Source organism: Sceloporus occidentalis, unplaced genomic scaffold (assembly GCF_023333645.1).
Source record: "Sceloporus occidentalis isolate IW3139 unplaced genomic scaffold, rSceOcc1.0.p SCAF_11, whole genome shotgun sequence".
Taxonomy (NCBI): Eukaryota; Metazoa; Chordata; class Lepidosauria; order Squamata; family Phrynosomatidae; genus Sceloporus; species Sceloporus occidentalis.
The window spans coordinates 9,792,476-9,812,144 of NW_028316991.1; the positions used below are offsets into that span (position 1 = coordinate 9,792,476).

The following is a 19,669-nucleotide window of genomic DNA, read 5'->3' on the forward strand; positions in this document are numbered from 1 at the left end:
AACATTTACTGAACATATAACAGTGCTTTCTTTAATAACCCTCCAAAAAAAACAGTGTCCACATTGCCCACATAGAACCTGACCAGCACCCAAATTACACACACATAGGACGTGCCATCTTTTCCCCCAAACAGCCCAGCATGAGTCAGCATTGTTCCCAAACAGCCGAGTGTACGCCCTCTTTGTCCCATGAACACGCTACCTGTGCCATCTTTGTCCCATAAACACCCTGCCTGTGCCATTTTTGTCCCATAAACACCCTGCTTATACCATCTTTGCCTTTTTGACAAATCAACTATACGCCTATGATTAACACAAACACTTTTACAGTCACTCACTAATTCACTTTCATTCACACAATTCATTCACACAATCATTTATTCTTTCACACAAATTATTTACACATATTCATTGATGCATTCTCACAAATTCATTAATTCTCTCACTCATTCACACAATTCATCCACACATTAATCCATTCATTTTCGCTCTCTCATTCTGACTCTTTATTTCAATATTCTTGCTACCCTCCTTTCTCCCTATCTACCTATTCTCACCCCCTTCTGCCCTATCTACCCCTTCTCACTCCCTTCTCCCTATCTACCCCCTATACCCCCCGCCTCACTCCCTTCTCCCTATCTATCCCCTCCTAACTATCTACCCTCTCCCCCCTTTGAAGTTCACTTACCTTTCAGGAGTCCTGCGGTGGGGGTGCAAGGCCTCTGTCTCCCAGCTCTGCCACTATATGGAACAGTATAGTGATGTGAGTTATGATGTACTTTAGAGCATAATTATATAATGAAAAAGACATTGGAAATGGTACAGCATAACACCCATCACTCTCACACATTTACCAATCCACACTTACCAATCCACAGATTCCACGCATACCAATCCACACATACCAATCCACAGATTCCACACATACCAATCCACACACACCAATCCACACATACCAATGCACAGATTCTACACACTTACCAATCCACACTTACCAATCCACACATACCAATCCACAAATTCCACACTTACCAATCCACATTTACCAACCCACATTTACCAATCCACAGATTCCACGCATACCAATCCACACATACCAATCCACAGATTCCACACATACCAATCCACATTTACCAATCCACAGATTCCACACATACCAATCCACAGATTCCACACATACCAATCCACACATACCAATCCACTCTCACTGTCACTCTCACTGAATGATTTCCTACCTTTCCTCTTTTCTTCTTACAGCAGTCAGCTCCTTTTCTTCCTCTTCGCTCCTCTTCTTCTGTCTTCTTCCGGTTCAGAGGGCACGGACGGCGGTGGGCGCGGCTTCAGTGTTGTGTGCCGGGATCTGACAAGAAACCCCGGCGCACAGCAGCAGTTACCGCGCGGATCCCAAGGGAGCGGTATCGGAGGTCTTTAACAGAGTCGGCTCCCTTGAGTGATTTTAAGATGGTTCCCTTGCGAGCCTTTTCCTCCAGCGGCGGACATTACTGTCCGTCTCTGGAGGGGTGCCGGGTGCCGGCAAGTTGGCACCCCCCTGATGAGCGGCACCCACTGCGGACCGCCCCCCGCTAGGTACGCTACTGCCCTGGGGTGTTTTCAAACATATATGGTTTGATGGGATAAACTGAAGTGGCAGGTTTTAAAGATGTCCCAAAAAGGACATGGGGGCAGTATGACCATTTTTGAAAAACAAATAGTTTTTAAATAGCAATATGCTACTTATTACCCTATAATGTCCGAAAGAAAAATGGGTATTTCTAAACCCAGGACAAATAGTAGAATCTGTTTAGGAGTTTTTTTCATTCGTTTTTGCAGATGAGTAAGAGATTTTTCAAATAAAAGCAAGAAAAAGAATCACCAGATTTTATTATTTTATCATAGTGGTATGTCATGTGCATATTTTGAGGGGAGAGGGGTTAGTAAAGCAATGGGTGAGGGCATAAACCTTGTTATGTGCAGCATTAAATAACTTAACTAGTCCTTTGCTGCCTTATCTGCAGTGACTAACTTGTCCCCTGCCCCAGCAGATGTCGATGACCCTTCAGCAGGCCCACAGGCCACTACTCCCCCCTGGCACCCCCGCTGCCTGGGTATCAAGTCTGTGTCCAGAGGCCTATACTACTCCCAAACAGCTGCTGGCATCACCACAGGCCCTGATTTACCCACCACAGCAATAGAAGCCTCACAACTTTGCAATATATACCTCACACTGGATAAAATCGCAGCCGTTCTTGGTGTGGCCTCTCTCTTGGGCTATCCTCTTGTGAAAATTTCTGGATTAGTAAGGAAATAATCCGGCTCCTCACCATGCTTCCTCCACGTGGGGCACCTGCCCGCATAACCCCTAGATGAACAGTTGTAGGACCTGGATCTCAGCCTGGTCTTGTGCGCTGCTGGTCTTGTGCGGGGGTGGAGCCCATTGTCCCACTCTGCCTGGACCTGCTCCTTCTTTTTCCTCCTCATTTAAACCACTGGCTGAGAGCCTGTCCGCAGCTCCCCACAGTCTCTCCTGCCGCCCTGTACTGGTTGGCTCCTGTCCAAACAAGGGCATTTCAAACCACGTTGGCCTGAGTGGTGCTGAGCTCTCTTCTCGCCAAAGAAACTCCAGGCGTCCCACTTCTCTGTGGGCCTGTTGAGGGACGCGATCTGGCAGTGGTGCTCCCAACAGCCCGTACAAATTGCTTCTCGGTCAATGACCTGTGCTAGGTATTAAACTCAAACGTGATGACAGTCTGGCTCACCCCACCGGCATCGCTCTGATGCCATCTTCGCAAAAAGGTGGAACAGCTGGAGCCTCAAGCTGTTCAGCCCAGCCAATCGGTCCCTTTCGGGTGATGAGCTCATCCAGTGTAGTGTCGCCCATCAGCCCGGTAAATTAAAGCTGCTTTAGCTGTTGGAAGCTGTTCCTCCGAATGTTGCTCCACACATTTCCTTCACGGCCCAGGGTCTGGCAGCCCACTTTAGTCTCACTGACCCCCTAGGGAATGCCCAGCATGCAGTTATGCCGCCCCTTCCTTATTCATTGTGGGGCTCTATGACACAACTGTGTAGACACTGGATGGTTCATCTTTTCAGCAGGGATTGGGAGGGCTCAGTTCCTAGCAGCTGTAGATGTAACTGGCATGCCCCAAGACAGTGGGATAACAGGGATAACAGTGTACATGGGGGTTTTATAAGCATATATTTTGTGTTGCAGATTACTTTTCTCAGCATTTGGGAGAATATGAAAATGTGCTTGCAGCACTGGAGGACCTCAATCTTTCCATACTGAAGGCAATGGATAAAACAAAAAAAGTAAGGAGCCTGATATTTCCAGTAGTCATAATTGTATATTTCATAAATGCACAGTAAATTGAAATTGTATGGATGATTTTCTACCACAGTTGCGCAAGTCAGCACAAAGAGCTTAAGTCATGCGAGTTTGCAGTAGCAATTTCACTAAAGCCAACTCACATTGTACTTGTGAAATATTACTCTCAACTACACACTTTGCCTCAGGAGACTCAGGTCTATGGACCCAATTGAAGTCAATGGAGCCTATTCAACTCAATGGAGAATCCAATGTGTCCTCCAACCACTTGAGGTAGCTGAAGCCAGGAGAATGTATGCACACTCTCATACAATCAGAGGGCATTTTACATTCTGCTGTTGATGAATGTGGAATGGATTTCTCTTCTTCTTTTCTGTGCATCAAGCTTATATACATGAAATGTATCTCCTGACAGCTCTGTGGAACATACTGTATAGACAATATGATGTAAAAAACACATGGTCTCCTGGGATGTCTCAGGTGTATGGGTTATAGTCTGGATTTATATAAATACAGTGTTATACAAGTATATCATGCCAATATAAACATATAATTATTTATATATATATATATATATATATATATATATATATATATATAAGAACCAATGAAGGTGGTGTTATCAACGGTAAACTTCAACAATAAATGAAGAAGCAATTCACTGTATTCCAGCCACCTGAAAAACAAGAATTATATGTTATTTCTAGCTATAATGCCTTTAAAAATGTGTGGATAGGACATGTGTTGAATAAAGGAAGAGTGTCACTTGAAATGTACAGTTTAGTCCCTTAAATTGTTTTTGGTTTTTTGTTATTGTTTTGTTTTGTTTTTCACTGCATGAAAGTCAATGTATCAATTTTTTAGTCATAGGAATTTGAAAATTGTTATGTAACTCTGTCTGATTCTATTCATTGTATTAATTTCATTGTTCTTTTATTTTATTAACCGCCGTTTTTTTTTGTCCTGCTTCACCATTCCAATCCTTCTGAAGAGGAATAATTATGAATCTTTTTTTTTTTTTATTAAAATTAGAAAATTAGACCATTTTCTTTCTCCTTCTGAAAACAGGAAGCATACTTAAGTAAAAGAAGCACTCATGTTGAATTCAATAAAAACTGAGCTTCCATTAAAATCAGCAGGAGACGCTTGCTGGACATTGATTATGAAGAATGCCTGTGAATGGTTGCACCCTGTCCCACTGACTTAAGTCTGACATGTGTAAAAATAATGGTTGACCCAGTCACTAAACATATGGTAGTGCCAGTCTGCCGGTGCTCTTCAAACATAGGTGCATACATAATATACAGTATTCCATGCTTAGTTTCTTAAGTGTATTCCTGAAGAACAAATAGTAATATATTAGGTATTTCTGAAGAACAAGTAGTTATATATTTGGTTGTAGATACAGACTTAAAAATAAACTACACAATTTACCACGTGTTTAGAAAAGTAAAAGAGTTGCCATCTCATAATTACGTGGAATACAGTTCTACAGAGTTATTTCAGACATTAATTATAGGGAAAAAGTCTCCACAGAGTACTGATAACCTCGTACAGCAAGTATTATGTAGACTGGAAGTGTGATAATACAAAACCTTAACAATAAAACTGTTTTAAATTAGAGCAAAATGTGTAGCACTTTTTACTATATTAGATTGTAATTTCACTTCTACTCCAGCCTCGAAACCCTTTCAAAGGTTTATGCCACAAGGTTTATGTTGCTACCACTTTATTAGGTGTGACCGTTCAGGACACTCTTCTGCAGATATTTGCCAGAGAAGGGCTAAACCTGCCACACATAATGCATTATCACAGCTTTAGCCAATTTAGCTGCATAAGTCATTCTTGCATTATGTCAATGTCACCTCTGTATTGTGTATAGTTCATATGGGGAGACACAATAGTTAATTGCTCCACAAATCCGCTATAGCTCCTGATAGTACTAAATGTTTTTGAAAAAAAAAATATTTCCAAATATAGAAATGAAAGGGGAAACTACTGCCATCATATAAACTTTAATGCACATGAGACCTGCCTGGTACCATGGAAATTCAGGGCTATTTTTGATTCAAGAATGAAATTAGTTGCCTGGTGCCCACATTCACTCTCACTCATGCTCTCACACTCTCGTTCTGGCTCTCTCTCCCACTCTCAAGCTCTTTAAATTATTTCCTACCTTCTCTGACGACCACTTCTACGACCGCTTCTGCATCTTCAGTCTGCTATCTTCAATTTTCTATATTCGTCCGCATCTGTGGGCATAACCTGGCGGGAGCTTCCACCAAGATTGCGACGCTTGCAGTGAGATCCTCCCCCTGATCCTCCAATTGGGGCAGAGGGTATCATTGAAAGCCCCGTAATTTTGCCCTAACTTGAACTTACTTGGGCAATATGATGGCACAGTCCTCTCCTCTATTCCAAATCCGGGGGGGGATGCACCGTCATTTTGCCTTAACTTGAATTCGGGCCAATATTATGGCACACCTGGTAACTGTCCTACCCCCGATCCTCTAATCGGCCATTTTGGCCGTGAGACACGTCAGCATTTCTACTTACCTTTGGAGTGCATGAGCGCCTCCTTGTGCACCAGACTGCTACAGCCACTGTCTCCATTGAAGGGGCCTTCCTTTATGCACACATGCTATGTGCAAGCCTCTTAAGGGTATATTTCCCCATAATACATTATCCCCTAATAAAAACTAACTTGCCACTCATTCTTTGCTGAGTTGTAGCAATAAATTGTACCAGCGTGTGTTCTTGTATTTGTTCTGATTGTTCTGGATTTTTGACTCTGCTTGTCTAATCTTTACATTTTCTGCCAGCCCCGACCTATTGATGTCTGGCCACGATTCTTGTATTGTCCTTGTACATTGTACCACATACCCAGTCTGCTCACATTTGGGCTCCACAACCTGAAAATTTACAAAAGCATAAGTAGGAATGCCATTCTGGTAAACCTTAGTAAGAGAGGTCTCATCTCTTTATGAAGACAGGTAGTCACCGCAAGCACCACCATATTCAAGTTGCACATGTTTAATGTCTAATTTGTTGTACGATTCTGTTCATTCACTCACCAAGATTATGGTGAATTAAAATAATGCCCTTTTTTTACAAGTTTTTACCCAGATGAATTGCAAACCAGAAGTAATAAAGTATGATAATAAACCCAGTCTAAATATTAGTCTTTTTTTTGTATTCAAAACTCATTATGAGGTCTCGAAGCTAGTAGCGCCTACGGGGTTATTACCTCCTTATTTCAACCAAGGTCATTCTGTAGTAAATAGCTCTTCTGGTTCTTGTAGTTCTGTTGGATTGCTTTCTTCTATAGATAAAGCATTCACTAATAAGGTTCTTAAAAAGGTATTAGATCATATTTTCACAGAGCCCTTAATCTTCACTGCATGGGATGTATGAAAACAGGAAGATTTAGCAGGAACTGATGATCAGAAAAATAGGCAATTATAAAAAAAAATCCAACACAAAGAGATGGAAAAATGCAGGTTAAAACCCAATGCATAGAAAAAAAATCTTAATATAAATAATCATAAAAACTATTTGTAACTTCTGCTAACTGAACAGAGTATTTTTTCAACACATCTAGGATAGCTAGTATTTATCCATAGTGTCATTAAATTCAGCCAGTAGGTAAGATATAGTGAAATTAATCTTTAAAACTGCAGATTATTATTTAAAAATGCCAGAGCATAATAACACAATCTCACAAAAAGTATTCTTGTTATATTGTGCAAGAAAAGATATATTATTATTTAAAAGCAAAGCAAGTATGCAACAGACCGAAGTGTATAAAAAAAAAAAAAACTATTTTCAATAGGGTGCCAGATGCTTTGTATTAACATGATATCACATAGCCTATTTTAGGGGTTCTTATAATTTTTACAGTTGCAGAACCCCAGTTGCCTAATATGTCCCCATGTTCCATTCATTACACTGTCAAAATCATTATAATCACCAGCCATATTAGGTACCAGTGTGACTTTACATATGGATAGCTAGGAACAGAACAGCTGTAAGGAAAATCATAAGCATTTTAATACATATATATTTATATTAGACTTGTGCAATCAGATTTGTACATATTGCAAATTTAGCCAATTTTGGTTAATTCGGCGATTCCTACAAAGCCATAAAAACAAGGCCAGACCCCCACGAATCAGACAAAAAAAAAGTTCTGAATTTTCATTCGAAATCACTCACATTTACTCATACTCTCTGATGCTCTAATTCTCATTCATTCACTCTCTAAATGTTTCCCTACCTTCACTGCTGACAACTTCCACAAGCCATCTACTTCTAGTTTGGAATGCATTCCCTCTGACCTCTGCACTTTTGCCCAGACTTGGTCTTAGAAGGGGAGGTCGCTCCAATCTTGCCCTAATTGGTGATCTCGTGGATTTCCTTATCATAGCTAATTCTTTGTTTTCTGGTTCGCCCTTTTGTATTGCATTGATTTCGACTGTTTTCTGACCTTTTGGCGTTGGCTTTGACTTCCTGTTTGGATTATCCTTCGGTACCTTACTAATGTCTCCTTGTGATAGAGCCTGTTATCCATGTTGTCACATATGTTCACATAGGTTGAAATATTAAAAACATGTCTTAGGTGATTGTAGTTAGTTCTTGTTTTCTGCAAATCATTAGCTATCACATATAACATATAATTTATGCAACAATGTCTGTCGCAAAATTCAGAAGTACAATTATATATATATCTTAGACTTGGGCACCAGAGGGCTCTTCGTGTTCGTCTTCGTGCTCGTCTTCGTCAAACCTTCCGGTTAAGGGGTTAATACGGGGTTAACGCGTACCGCAGCAGCTCTGGCGCCAGTAGTTTAAATGTGCGTATCAGCAACTCTATTGGTCGCCAGCAGGGGACCAATGAGCTCACTACCATATATATAGCTAATATATTCTCGGGCAGAATATTATGCTACTCAGTGTAAAACCAACAGAAGGCAGCATTCTGTCCGAAGATATATTAGCCATATGTGGCAGTGTGTTCATTTTCATTTATTAATTATTTAAATAAAATATATCCCCATGATCCGCTGGTCTCCCCGCTGCAACAGTTAAATGTCCGCACTCGCAGACATTAATTCTGTCGAACTTGCAAACTATTTTTTTTCTATTTATTTTGGGGTTTTTTTGTATTAAACCATTACACGAAAGGATCATGGGAATATATTTTATTTGATTAAATGCAAATGAGCTCACTGCCACAGATGGCTAATATATGTTCGGACAGAATGCTGCCCTCTGTTGGTTTTACATTAAGTTGCATAATAACTTTGGATTTCTTTCAAGCATATGGAACAATGCTACTTAATGTAAAACCAACAGAGGGCAGCATTCTGTCCGAACATATATTAGCCATATATGTTCGGACAGAATGCTGCCCTCTGTTGGTTTTACATTAAGTAGCATTGTTCCATATGCTTGAAATCCAGTTATTTATTATGCTACTTAATGTAAAACCAACAGAGGGCAGCATTCTGTCCGAAGACATATGGCTAATATATGTTCGGAGGGCAGCATTGTGTTCGAAGTTATATTAAGTTATTTATGCTAAGTTAAATGTCCATACCGGCAACTTTGTTGGTCGCTGGCACTGACATTTAACTGACACAGCGGGGAGACCACTGGTGTCCCTGCTGTGTCAGTTAAATGTCCGTACCAGCGACTTTGTTGGTCGCTGGCACGGACTTTTAACTGTTGCAGCAGGGTCCCAGGTTGATTTTTTTTTTCTGCCTAGCAACTAGTGGTAAGGGGCCGTGCGAGTGAGCCTATTGGTCGCTTGCACAGCCCTTTACCCTACGGATTTCTGCTCCCGTTATCCAACGCAGCATCGCAGGGGTTAACGGGAGCGAAAATCAGGAGTTAAAAAGGCCGTGCGAGTGAGCCCTATTGGTCACCTGCAGGGTCTTCCTCTGGTATCAACCGATTGGTTGATGCCAGAGGAAGACCCTGCAGGTGACCAATAGGCTCACTCACACTGCCCTGTAACCCCTGACGACGAACCTGCGGATTTCCACTTCAGTCAACTCCCGCGATGCTGTGAAGATAAGGTAAGTTAGATGGGGAAGGGACCGGGGAGAATAATAGACGAAGGCGAAGATTCTTCGTGTGTGAGTCTTCGTCTTCGCCTACGTTTTACCGGCACTGTCTTCTCTTCTTCATGTCTTCGGAACGAACACGAAAACGCACTCTTCGTGTTCGTTTTCATGTTTGCCCGAAGACGAATGCACAAGTCTAATATATATATATATATATATATATTCTTGTTCAAAGGAGCTTAGACAGAACTTCTAGAAACCCTTGTCTGCCTTGAAATTTCTGCCTGAGAGAGACCTTGCTGATGCAGTATAACCACCTTGTGTCTTGTTGCTGTGCTCAGTCTTGCCATGATATACGATTTTTGACAATAACCTTGTTAGTGAGTTTGGCTGTTCCTACCCCTTCTACACAGCTGTTCTATTTCAGTGAATGTTTTTGTTTCAACCTACATATTAAATTGATGATCATTAGTGCCTGATTGGTATATTTATTTAATCATACACCTAATTATATGACTACGAAATCTCTGACTTTGTCCAGATCTACCTAGAAGAATTGATGTTGTTTAGATGTCAAATGGTGGTCCCACCAAATATTGATTTGATTTTTCTTCTGTTCACTCACTTTGCATTTTGTTAAATGGTAAAAATAAACCATTTACTTGCCAATCTTTGAGCTCATTCTTGCTTTACAGCTTTTTTTTCATACATGCCTAAAACTTTTGCACAGTACTGTATGTGTGTGTGTAAACTATTTTATTACTCGCATATATGTAGCCGATTTTTACAAAAGACTGTTTCCCGTGGGATGAGAAAAGACAACCGTAGTGAGATAAGCAATACAGCATTGGCATACTGAATGATTTCAAGTGGATATGATGGCACTTGATATTTGATTACATCTCCTTGGGGGATTTGTTACTTTGATTTGCTACAACTGTGCATAAAATAGCTAGGAACTGATTACATCTTCTTTAAAGGAAACTAGAAAAATATTCTTGGGAAGTATACAGTTTTTCATCCCTTTCATGTTTTCTTTCTACTTTTAACAACCGTGATTCTTTGCTAATGGGTTGTTTTCTTGGCTGGTAAAGCTCAATGGTAGTTATTGTAGTTGAAAGTAAGGTTATAACTATAGGGCTGTAGGTGGTAGACATGCAGTGTGTACCTTATCTTGTATCTGGTGGTATAACAGGAAGCAGGGATTCTCCTGTGTTCTATGCAGGCCTATGCATTGAGAAAACTTAGCCAATCAGACATTGGGAGACAGTAGAACCTATGTGATCCCTCACTTATCCTGGATGATGCCAACTCCCTTATATTTGGATCTGACCTAGGGCATTGCTTTAGATGCCCCTAACAGCTTACTATTGCAGCCCCTGTCCTTTCTGCTGAACAAGGGGAGATGACATCATATCATGCACAACATGTAGTGCTGGCTTATTGATCAGCAACACACAGTGAACCTGATCGACAGCAGAGCTACTTCATGGGGATATACTGGAGATTTGGAATGAGGAGTGGCGTTCCCCAATATATTTATAACATATGTCCGGTATGATATAGTTTCTCTCCTGGACATCCATATCCTACTAAAACATTTACAGGAGTCCTCAAACACAATTTGATTTGTTGTTTAAGGCATTCCTCTTCAGTCTCAGCATGATATCCTTATTTTTACCTAATGCATGTTGTAGAGCATGAGTAAGTATAGCCCAGAAGGGCTAATGGATAACACCATTATATTTATATTGCAAATTACAATAACACTTATATTATAGATATTAATATTATGTGCTTGTGGAATGTACTAGTTTATTTCATTTCCACAAATGTTCTCGCAGGGCAGCTGAACATTTAACCGACAAAGTAATTAAGACAATAATATCTACATCGAAAGTACTTCAGACTTGATGTAATTAAATCATGCTGACAGCAACTGCTCAAAGAAATGGAACATTACATGGATTATGTAAATGACTAATATTCAACGCAGTGAAAAAATTGCCTTTGGTGTTTAAATGAAATATTTTCTTTCACGCAGACTATTTGCTGTATATCACTAGTTCTGTTTTCTTAGGAACGGTCCTCCGTTTTCTAGAATTCCCCCCGTGGAAATAAGTGATAGCCAATCCTCCATGGAAAAAATCAGAAAATCAGAAAGTTAAATATCATACATACATACACATGAAATACAATATCAAGAGATGCAATCAAGGATTTAAGGAATAATCAAACCATCACAATCAAACCAGCGGACAAGGGAGGAGCAGTCGTTATTATGAACACCCAAGATTATATAGAAGAGGGAAACAGACAACTATCAGACAGCACATACTATAAGAAACTGATCAAAGACCCCACCAAGGAATACACTGCCAAACTGAGGAAGCTGATCAGATCTGTCCCAGAGGAACAGCAAAAAGGATTGGAAACGTTCATACCCACCAATCCCAACATAGGGACATTCTACATGCTTCCAAAAATCCACAAACCAGGGAACCCAGGCAGACCTATCATAACAGGTATGGACACACTAACCGAACCAATTTCAGGCTTAGTGGAAAATATTTTAAAACCCTTTGTTAAAAACACTAGGAGCTTCATACAAGACACCACTGACTTCCTTAACAAACTCAGTCAAATTACAAACTTGCCTGCCAATTCTATACTTGTAACCATGGATGTGGAATCTCTATATACCAACATCCCACACGTAGATGGAATTGAGGCCTGCTTCAGTTTCAACAACAATATATATCTGCAAACCATGGGCACTGCCATGGGGACGAGAATGGCACCACAATATGCCAATCTATTTATGGCCGACCAGGAACAACGATTCTTGGAAACACAACTTCACAAACCCTACAAATATTATCGCTACATTGATGATATTTTCATTGTCTGGACGGACGGAAAAGAAAACCTCAGAGAGTGGACTCAAAACTCAAAATGGACTTCTCCACAGAAAGTGTAAACTTCTTGGATACAACTGTCACAATAAACAAGGACACACTACATACATCCCTATACAGAAAACCTACAGACCGATCCAACTACCTGCACAAATCCAGCTTCCATCCATCCCACACAAAGCAAGGCATCATCCATAGCCAAGCCACCAGGTACCACCGCATCTGCTCCAACACTGATGACAGAGACATGCATCTAAAAACACTGTCTGAGACACTCAAACAAAAGGGATACAAACCTAGGATCATCAATAAGAAAATTAACTCTGCTCTACAAACACCACGTGAACACCTGTTGCAATACACAGACAAACAAACATCCTCACGCATACCTCTAGTAGCCACATACAATCCTGCCCTAGAAGAAATCCGAAAAATCATCAAGGATCTGCAGCCAATGCTAGCAGAGGATGTGGTGTTAAAAGAAATTTTCCCTGAACCCCCCATCTTGGCCTTCAGACAACCAGCTAATCTCAAACAAAAGCTGGTGAGTAGCAAACTACATACTGAAACTACACACACAGATAATGGAAGCAAACCATGCAACAAAGCCAGATGCAAACTTTGCCAACACATCTGTACCAGCAACACAGCCACCCACAACAACAAGACATACAATATTAAAGGATCGTACTCATGCACTTCACAAAATGTTGTATACATGATTCAATGCACCAAATGTACTATAGGGTGTTACATCGGTGAAACCTGCCAGCAACTCAATAAAAGGATGAATCTGCACAGATACTCCATCAACCATCATGATGAAGAAAACCTTTGCACTCCAGTTGGGCAACACTTCACCCAAACCGGTCACTCCATACATGACCTTAAAATCAAAACACTGAGAGGTAATTTCAAAAACACCCAAGAAAGAAAGACATTTGAAGCCAAAATGATACATTTTTATGATTGTAAAAACAGAGGACTTAATGTGGATTTGAGCTTCTTAGCACACTATCAACACTTCCAATAACCTGTGGTTTTTTTTTTTTTGGTTTTTTTTTGGTTTTTTTCTTTCTCTTCTTCTCTCTCTCCTACACGCTCACCCCTGCTCCCCCTCTAGCCTTATCTGTGCAGTATATGCCACTATTTACTATTTACGACCCTCTTAGTTTTTTGTCTGCAAATTCTCTACCGTGTTGTTTTAACCCCTGTTTTAACCCTGTATCAGAACATGTACTGGTCAGTTTTAAACTGTGTTTTTCACTTGCTTGGTCAGAAATGCTTTTGACTTGATAAAGGGAGGACTCCCGAAAGCTCGTCTATTATTTTAAATACTGTTAGTCCAATAAAAAAGGTATTACAAGATTCTGCAACATTCTGTTTTTTTGCATTCTTATACACTGGACTAATACGGCTACCCCAAACTACAATACATACACATGCAATCCTATACTCATACATAAATACTTTACATAAGTAACCTGTTTACCTTATATACACCTTTACATGAAAAATCACTGTGGACCCCCCTTGGCACTCTAGGACGGAAAGCCTGAGAAAAAAAAAGATCCTTACTTAATTTTCAACCCAAGGAAAAAATATATCAAAATAAGCCCGACACAAAAGATTTGTGATCTTGGGTACCACAGTTTCTTTTTTTTTTTTTTTTATGTATTTTTAGTAAAGATTTATGGAAGTCACAAGGGGTTGAGTGGCAAATTTTGCAACATGCAGGTTAGGGAATCTGAACGTTTCCTGCATTGTTCATCTCACATATACTTGACTGTCCTGCAGGGAAGTGTATGTGTCTTGAGTTATTTTAGCAATGAGAAATAAATGTTGGCCGTATTGTATTTATTTGTCCAACTTGTATGAGTTGGCTGCTCCAAAGTTTTTAGCTTGCAAGCACTTTACTAAACCAAGCTGAACTAAGTGAGGATCAGTAGAGCATTGTTAGAACTAGTGCATGTGGGGCTCAATTCAATTAATCGCGGTCCATAAAGGCCTGGTTGGATGAGCTTGGTGTGGAAGAACTTGACTGCCCCCCATCTCGTCCAACAATAGCGCCTGACTTCACAAATGCGCTGGTGGATGAATGGGCAAAAATTCCTACAGAAAGGCTCCAAAATCTTGTGGAAAGCCTTCCCAGAAGAGTGGAAGCTGTTATAGCTGCAACGGGAGGACCAACTACCTATTAATGTCTATGGATTTAGAATGCAATGTTATAAAGCCCCCAGTTGGTGTAAAGGTTAAGTGTCCCAATACTTTTGTCCATATAGCGTATGTTGTTGCCATGAAAGCTGACGGCTTCTATGTAGTTTTTAAGTTATTGAATTTTAAGATGGAATGGATTTAAAATAAAGGGCCATTAAATCAGTTAAGAAACAACATAAGCTATATTGATAAAAACCATTATATCACAACTGGCTGTAATTATAGTTAAATGTGATAATATAGTTTTAATGGTAGTCTCCATCTAGTAGTCACTAAAAGCAGCTGGAGCAAATGTTGGCAATATGATGAAATAATGATAAAATAGTTTTTATATTAGTATAAAACCCCATAGCAGTTATACTAATGAAATGAACAAGAAATATTTGCGTACAATATATGTTCGGTATCACCCTGTGAGGTTTATGTACTCTGACAATACCTTTTTGCAACACATTATTTTATTTATGGAATTAAACATGGCTTAATAAAAGCATTATAAAGTAACAAGCTTTGTCCTTACTTACCCCCTGCTAAAAATGAGGGAAGAATTAATATATTAATGGCTTATTCAAAGACTAATGGGTAGGAGTAGAACTAGTTGTAGGAAACTAAGGTGAATTATCTGTAGGGTAAACAACAAACCAGTATCCTTCTACTGCCACAGCCTTGATGCTTCATCGGTGGGTAGCTGAACATTAAAAGAATGACCAGGTTCAGGTACCTGTCTCTTTTTAATATGGAACAACCATAAGCTGTGTGAGAATAGGACAGGTGCCACAAGGTAAGGAGAATTATTTATGTATCTGGATTTATAGGTATGTGTGTGTGTCTGCATGCAAGCCTAGTGGCACCAGATGGACTTAATCCAGCACGCAGGGTAGGCAACAAACCTCTATATAGTAAATTATTATAGGTTATGAGCAATACCAATCACACTACATGAATCCATGTAAATATCAGATAGAGTTGTGGATGGCCATGCACTTGAACTTTTTTTAGCTGTAATGAGGTTCATAATGACGTATTGACTAAAGTTAGCTTGGATCAAAAAATAGATATGGGATTCCCAAGCCAAATTAACTGAGGTCATATGGGTTCAGAAACCCAGGTACATGGAGAGTTCATTATAAACTAACACGTGCCACTCCTGCAGAGCTTACATTGTCGCAGAAAAGAATTGAGAATACATTTTTTTTCCAAAAAGGTAATTATTGCTTCTATCCGTCTTGGGCAATACAAGGCATCTAGAAAAAACATTTTGTACACACCGCTCCTTAGAAGGATATATTTGACAAATTGTGAAAGTACAGCTGATCATTGCTCTGCAAAGAAATCCCCAAATAATTTATTTTCATGTACGCCAGACAACATAGAAACTTGGCTTAATTGCCATCTTCAATAACTCTGTTCTTTTCTTGGAAGAGGCTAACTTGTTTTCATGGTAGGAATTTGGCCAAAGGTGCATTTCTTTTAATGGACAATCTACAATCCATTCATTTCTCAGAAGGTTTTTACATTAAAAAAACAGTCCACGCAGCTATATACAGATGTAGCTTGTGAGTAGTAATGTATTTTATTTTGTTCTTGCTGAAAATTCTCCATTGCAAGTTCAGCGTGCCATAGAATATCAAACCGCTTAGGCAGTAAATGAAAACAGACAGATATGTGCCAAGTATGCACAGCTTACACCGAACAGGTCATGTAATGTGCTTGAAGTCAAAATTAAAAGAATTCCGACACTCGCACAGTACACCGGGGCCGCTACACACACAACAGCTACAAACATTATGTAAATGGACCCAGTGGAATATTACTAATAACACTGAAAATATCTGTTATTATTAATTTTACACATAATTTAGCCTAGCGTTTGGCACTAATTTTAATGAGACATGCAACTTCAATACAGAAGGAAAATAGCAAATAGTGTTTGTTTTCTACTGGATAATTCTATCAAATACACAGATGACTTGAAAAATTAAATGGTTGAACCTCAACATTCCAAGAGCACTAGAAACAATGGAACAAAGTGTATTTGTATTGAATATTAACAGTTGGCGTCTAATAGGCTGCAAAGCTTCTAAACCTTAAAGCCCGTATGTTTGAAGGCAAAATGCAAGAAGTCAGCCTCTAAGACGTTGAACTAGGTCATGGGAATGGGGAGGTTTGGCAATGGAACTTTGTTTTGAAGTTTGTTTCAGGGGCTTTAAAGCCGAGTGCTTGCAGCATTTTAAAGTCTAATAACTGATTGTTCAAGCATTCCTTTCTGTGGTATAATGTATTATATTTGTAATGCATATTGTTTAAATATTATATTTATATCTTGTCTTTTACTACATATTTCAATGGAAAATGTATACTTTAGAACTCACATTGGAGGCAAAACATCCTGCTTTTTCCAGAACCAGAATGAGTCTATGAAAGAAGAAAAGCATCTCCATAAACCTCTGCTTCTTCTCTCTCTAGAGCTCAATGGTACCTAAGCCAGGGAATGTACCTATATGACACCCAAGAAAAAGCCTTAAAAACTCATATACACCTTTAACAGGTCCTTAACAATATTAGAGTTATTATGTGACTTTGATGCATACCTAATTTATAAAAAAAAAAAAAAAAGATTGTCCAAAAAGCATTGCGCATGCATAAAGTTGGTTAAAATGGGACAACACAGCCTGGCAAACTAAAGGTTATGGTGGCCAAGAGAGCTTCAGCTGTGGTTGGAAATCAGCTTTAATGATCATCAGCTGTTGGCAAGGATTGTCGGCATTGTACTTCAACAAGACCTGCCCGTTGGATCCAAGAGTGGGACATGTAAATGTGGTAGATGGTGGGCAGCAAGAGGAGTGCAGATAAGAATAAATTAGAATATCAGATGGAGAAGCAGGAAAAGTCATGGAGGGATAAAATAAATTAGAGAAGAGTTATACAAAATGTTTACAGAAAAGTAAGAATCCAGCTTTAGGAACAAATTGCAAAATCCATGAGTAATTATGGTGATTGTGTACTTGTTTAAATAATTGTGATTCAGTATGCAGGCTTTTTATACTTGGAGAATGTATATGAGCTTTGGAAAGTAAAACAGTTTTGTGATCATGTGGAGTGACTCATATATTACAAAATCTCTTTATTCACAAATGTTACATTTTTGCTTAATTTTAGCAATATCAAAATGCCTCAAAATTAGAACAGTTCGTGACACGTTTTTTGTTGAAGGAAACACTCAACCAGCTGCAGTCTCTCCAGAACTCTTTAGAATGTGCTATGGAAACCACTGAAGAGCAGACACGTTTGGAAAGGTAGGTGGAATCTCACTTACAAGAACATGTCTTCCTTTTTAATACTCTGTATTCATGGACAACATAAAGACATGCTACACCACTAGGTACGGGTATGGCACAAAACCAGAAGAAACTTAAAACTACAGAATTTGAATTAGGATCTTCCATACATTCCATTTCAACATACAATGGGAAACTGGTAGATATGGTCTCTGAGTACGCAGAACATATGTAGTACTTAAAGCAGGCTTGTCCAAATGTCACGGTGCACATTGCTCTATTATTATTATTTTCACTATATACTGTAGTACTATAATAGTAGTATTGTTTTATAACATAGTCACTTGTGTAAAACAGGGAATAGTTAGTATCTTTATTTTCCTTAGCCTTAAATAATTATGGTGTGGTCTGTTCTTGCTAACGTTATTAAGTAGTTTAGACATCTCCTGTGCTTTTACTTCTCTAGCTGTTGTTTGGCATAGTGTGAATGTGGAGCCAGTTGCTGTAAGAAACATGGCTTGTATTTTGGCATAAAGCAGCATGATTTTCTCCATGTATTAAATACACATAAGATAATAGCCGTAGCTAAGAAGGGGAGAAAATGCATATTGTTTTCTTACATCTCTAGGTAGCATAAATGTTGACCCCAATGAGTTGTTTCACTTTTGTCAAACATTTTTGGCACTGGTGTGACAGCTGTCTGATTGAATGTGACAGTGCCGTTACATTCTACAGGGAATTAAATGCCTGATCAAAGTTCAGGCATTTCCTTTCGGCAACCTCATCATTGATGTCACCAGGGAATCCTCTTGATATGGCAGGGACTCATGGGGTCCGTAGATACCCTGATTGGGTCTCCTGCAACAATATGACAGAGCTGTAATAAATAAATGTAATTAAAGTTTTTAAAAAAAGAATGTAAACTTTAAAAAAAAAAAATCCCATTGTATCCACACCTATAATTTTTTTAAGTGAAATTCCCTTTCCACCCCCTACAAAGATTCACAGTTACCTAAAATAAATAAGTAAAACAGAAATATATGAAAAATATACTTAGTTCACTATGTAGTAATTTGAATTGGGGGGCAGCTAAACTAACCTAGGGGACACTGCTGAACATAAAATAGTCTGTTTTATGTGCAGGCGCTTACTTACTGGGCAAGAAGTGAAAAGCATGCAATGTCTGTGTGGAAAAACATAGAAAATAACGTTATCACAAAGTTTGGAAGAGATTGGAGATAAAATGGCTACCTGAAAAGTATCAAAGTGGCCATAGTAAAATTCCCTGGGTTGTCTTTTTAGTAATGAAAATGTTTATGCTAAATTTGAAGAAAAATCAAGTTAAAAAAAAAATGATGTGCAGCTGAAACAAATAACAGATGAAACAAAGATGAAGATCAGCGGATGAGTGGATAGATAGGATAGGAGTGTATTTGGAGATAAGTTGGGAAACCGCTTTGAAAGTACTGTAAGAGTCAGCATTTTATTATTGATTCTTAAGCGTATAGGCAAACTAGTGACGGAGACATGACAGATGGGAGAGGTGCTAGTGAAGCAATGAGTGAGGAATATAAGTCTGGCAGCAGTATTAGAGATGGATTGTAAAGGGGCAAGACATGTATGAAGAGACCAGCAAAGAAAGAGTGTTACAATAATCAGGAAGAGATCGCTGAGTGGGATGAGTTGGAGGAGATAGAGCTAGTGAAAGAGAAGGGTGTCTGGGATGAGAAGAGGGAGAAGAAACTAATGAGGAAACAATAAAAATATAATGTGGTGGTGCTGGTGGCTGGGGAGAGAGAGAGAAAGACATTATGGGCATGGTGAATGGCAAACACTGGGAGGGGAAGAGAAATGGTGGTCAAG

At 39.3% G+C, this 19,669-nt stretch overlaps 1 protein-coding gene across 1 annotated transcript in view; it reads left to right on the forward strand.

Moving 5' to 3' along the window:
- LOC149305536 (N-terminal EF-hand calcium-binding protein 1-like) overlaps nucleotides 1-19,669 on the forward strand; it is a 74,396-nt gene that overhangs the window by 39,439 nt on the left and 15,288 nt on the right. Inside the window, exons 5-6 of the mRNA XM_089477424.1 lie at nucleotides 3,212-3,309; nucleotides 17,688-17,824. Coding sequence (XP_089333550.1) covers nucleotides 3,212-3,309; nucleotides 17,688-17,824 — 235 coding nt within the window. The remainder of the gene's footprint in view (nucleotides 1-3,211; nucleotides 3,310-17,687; nucleotides 17,825-19,669) is intronic.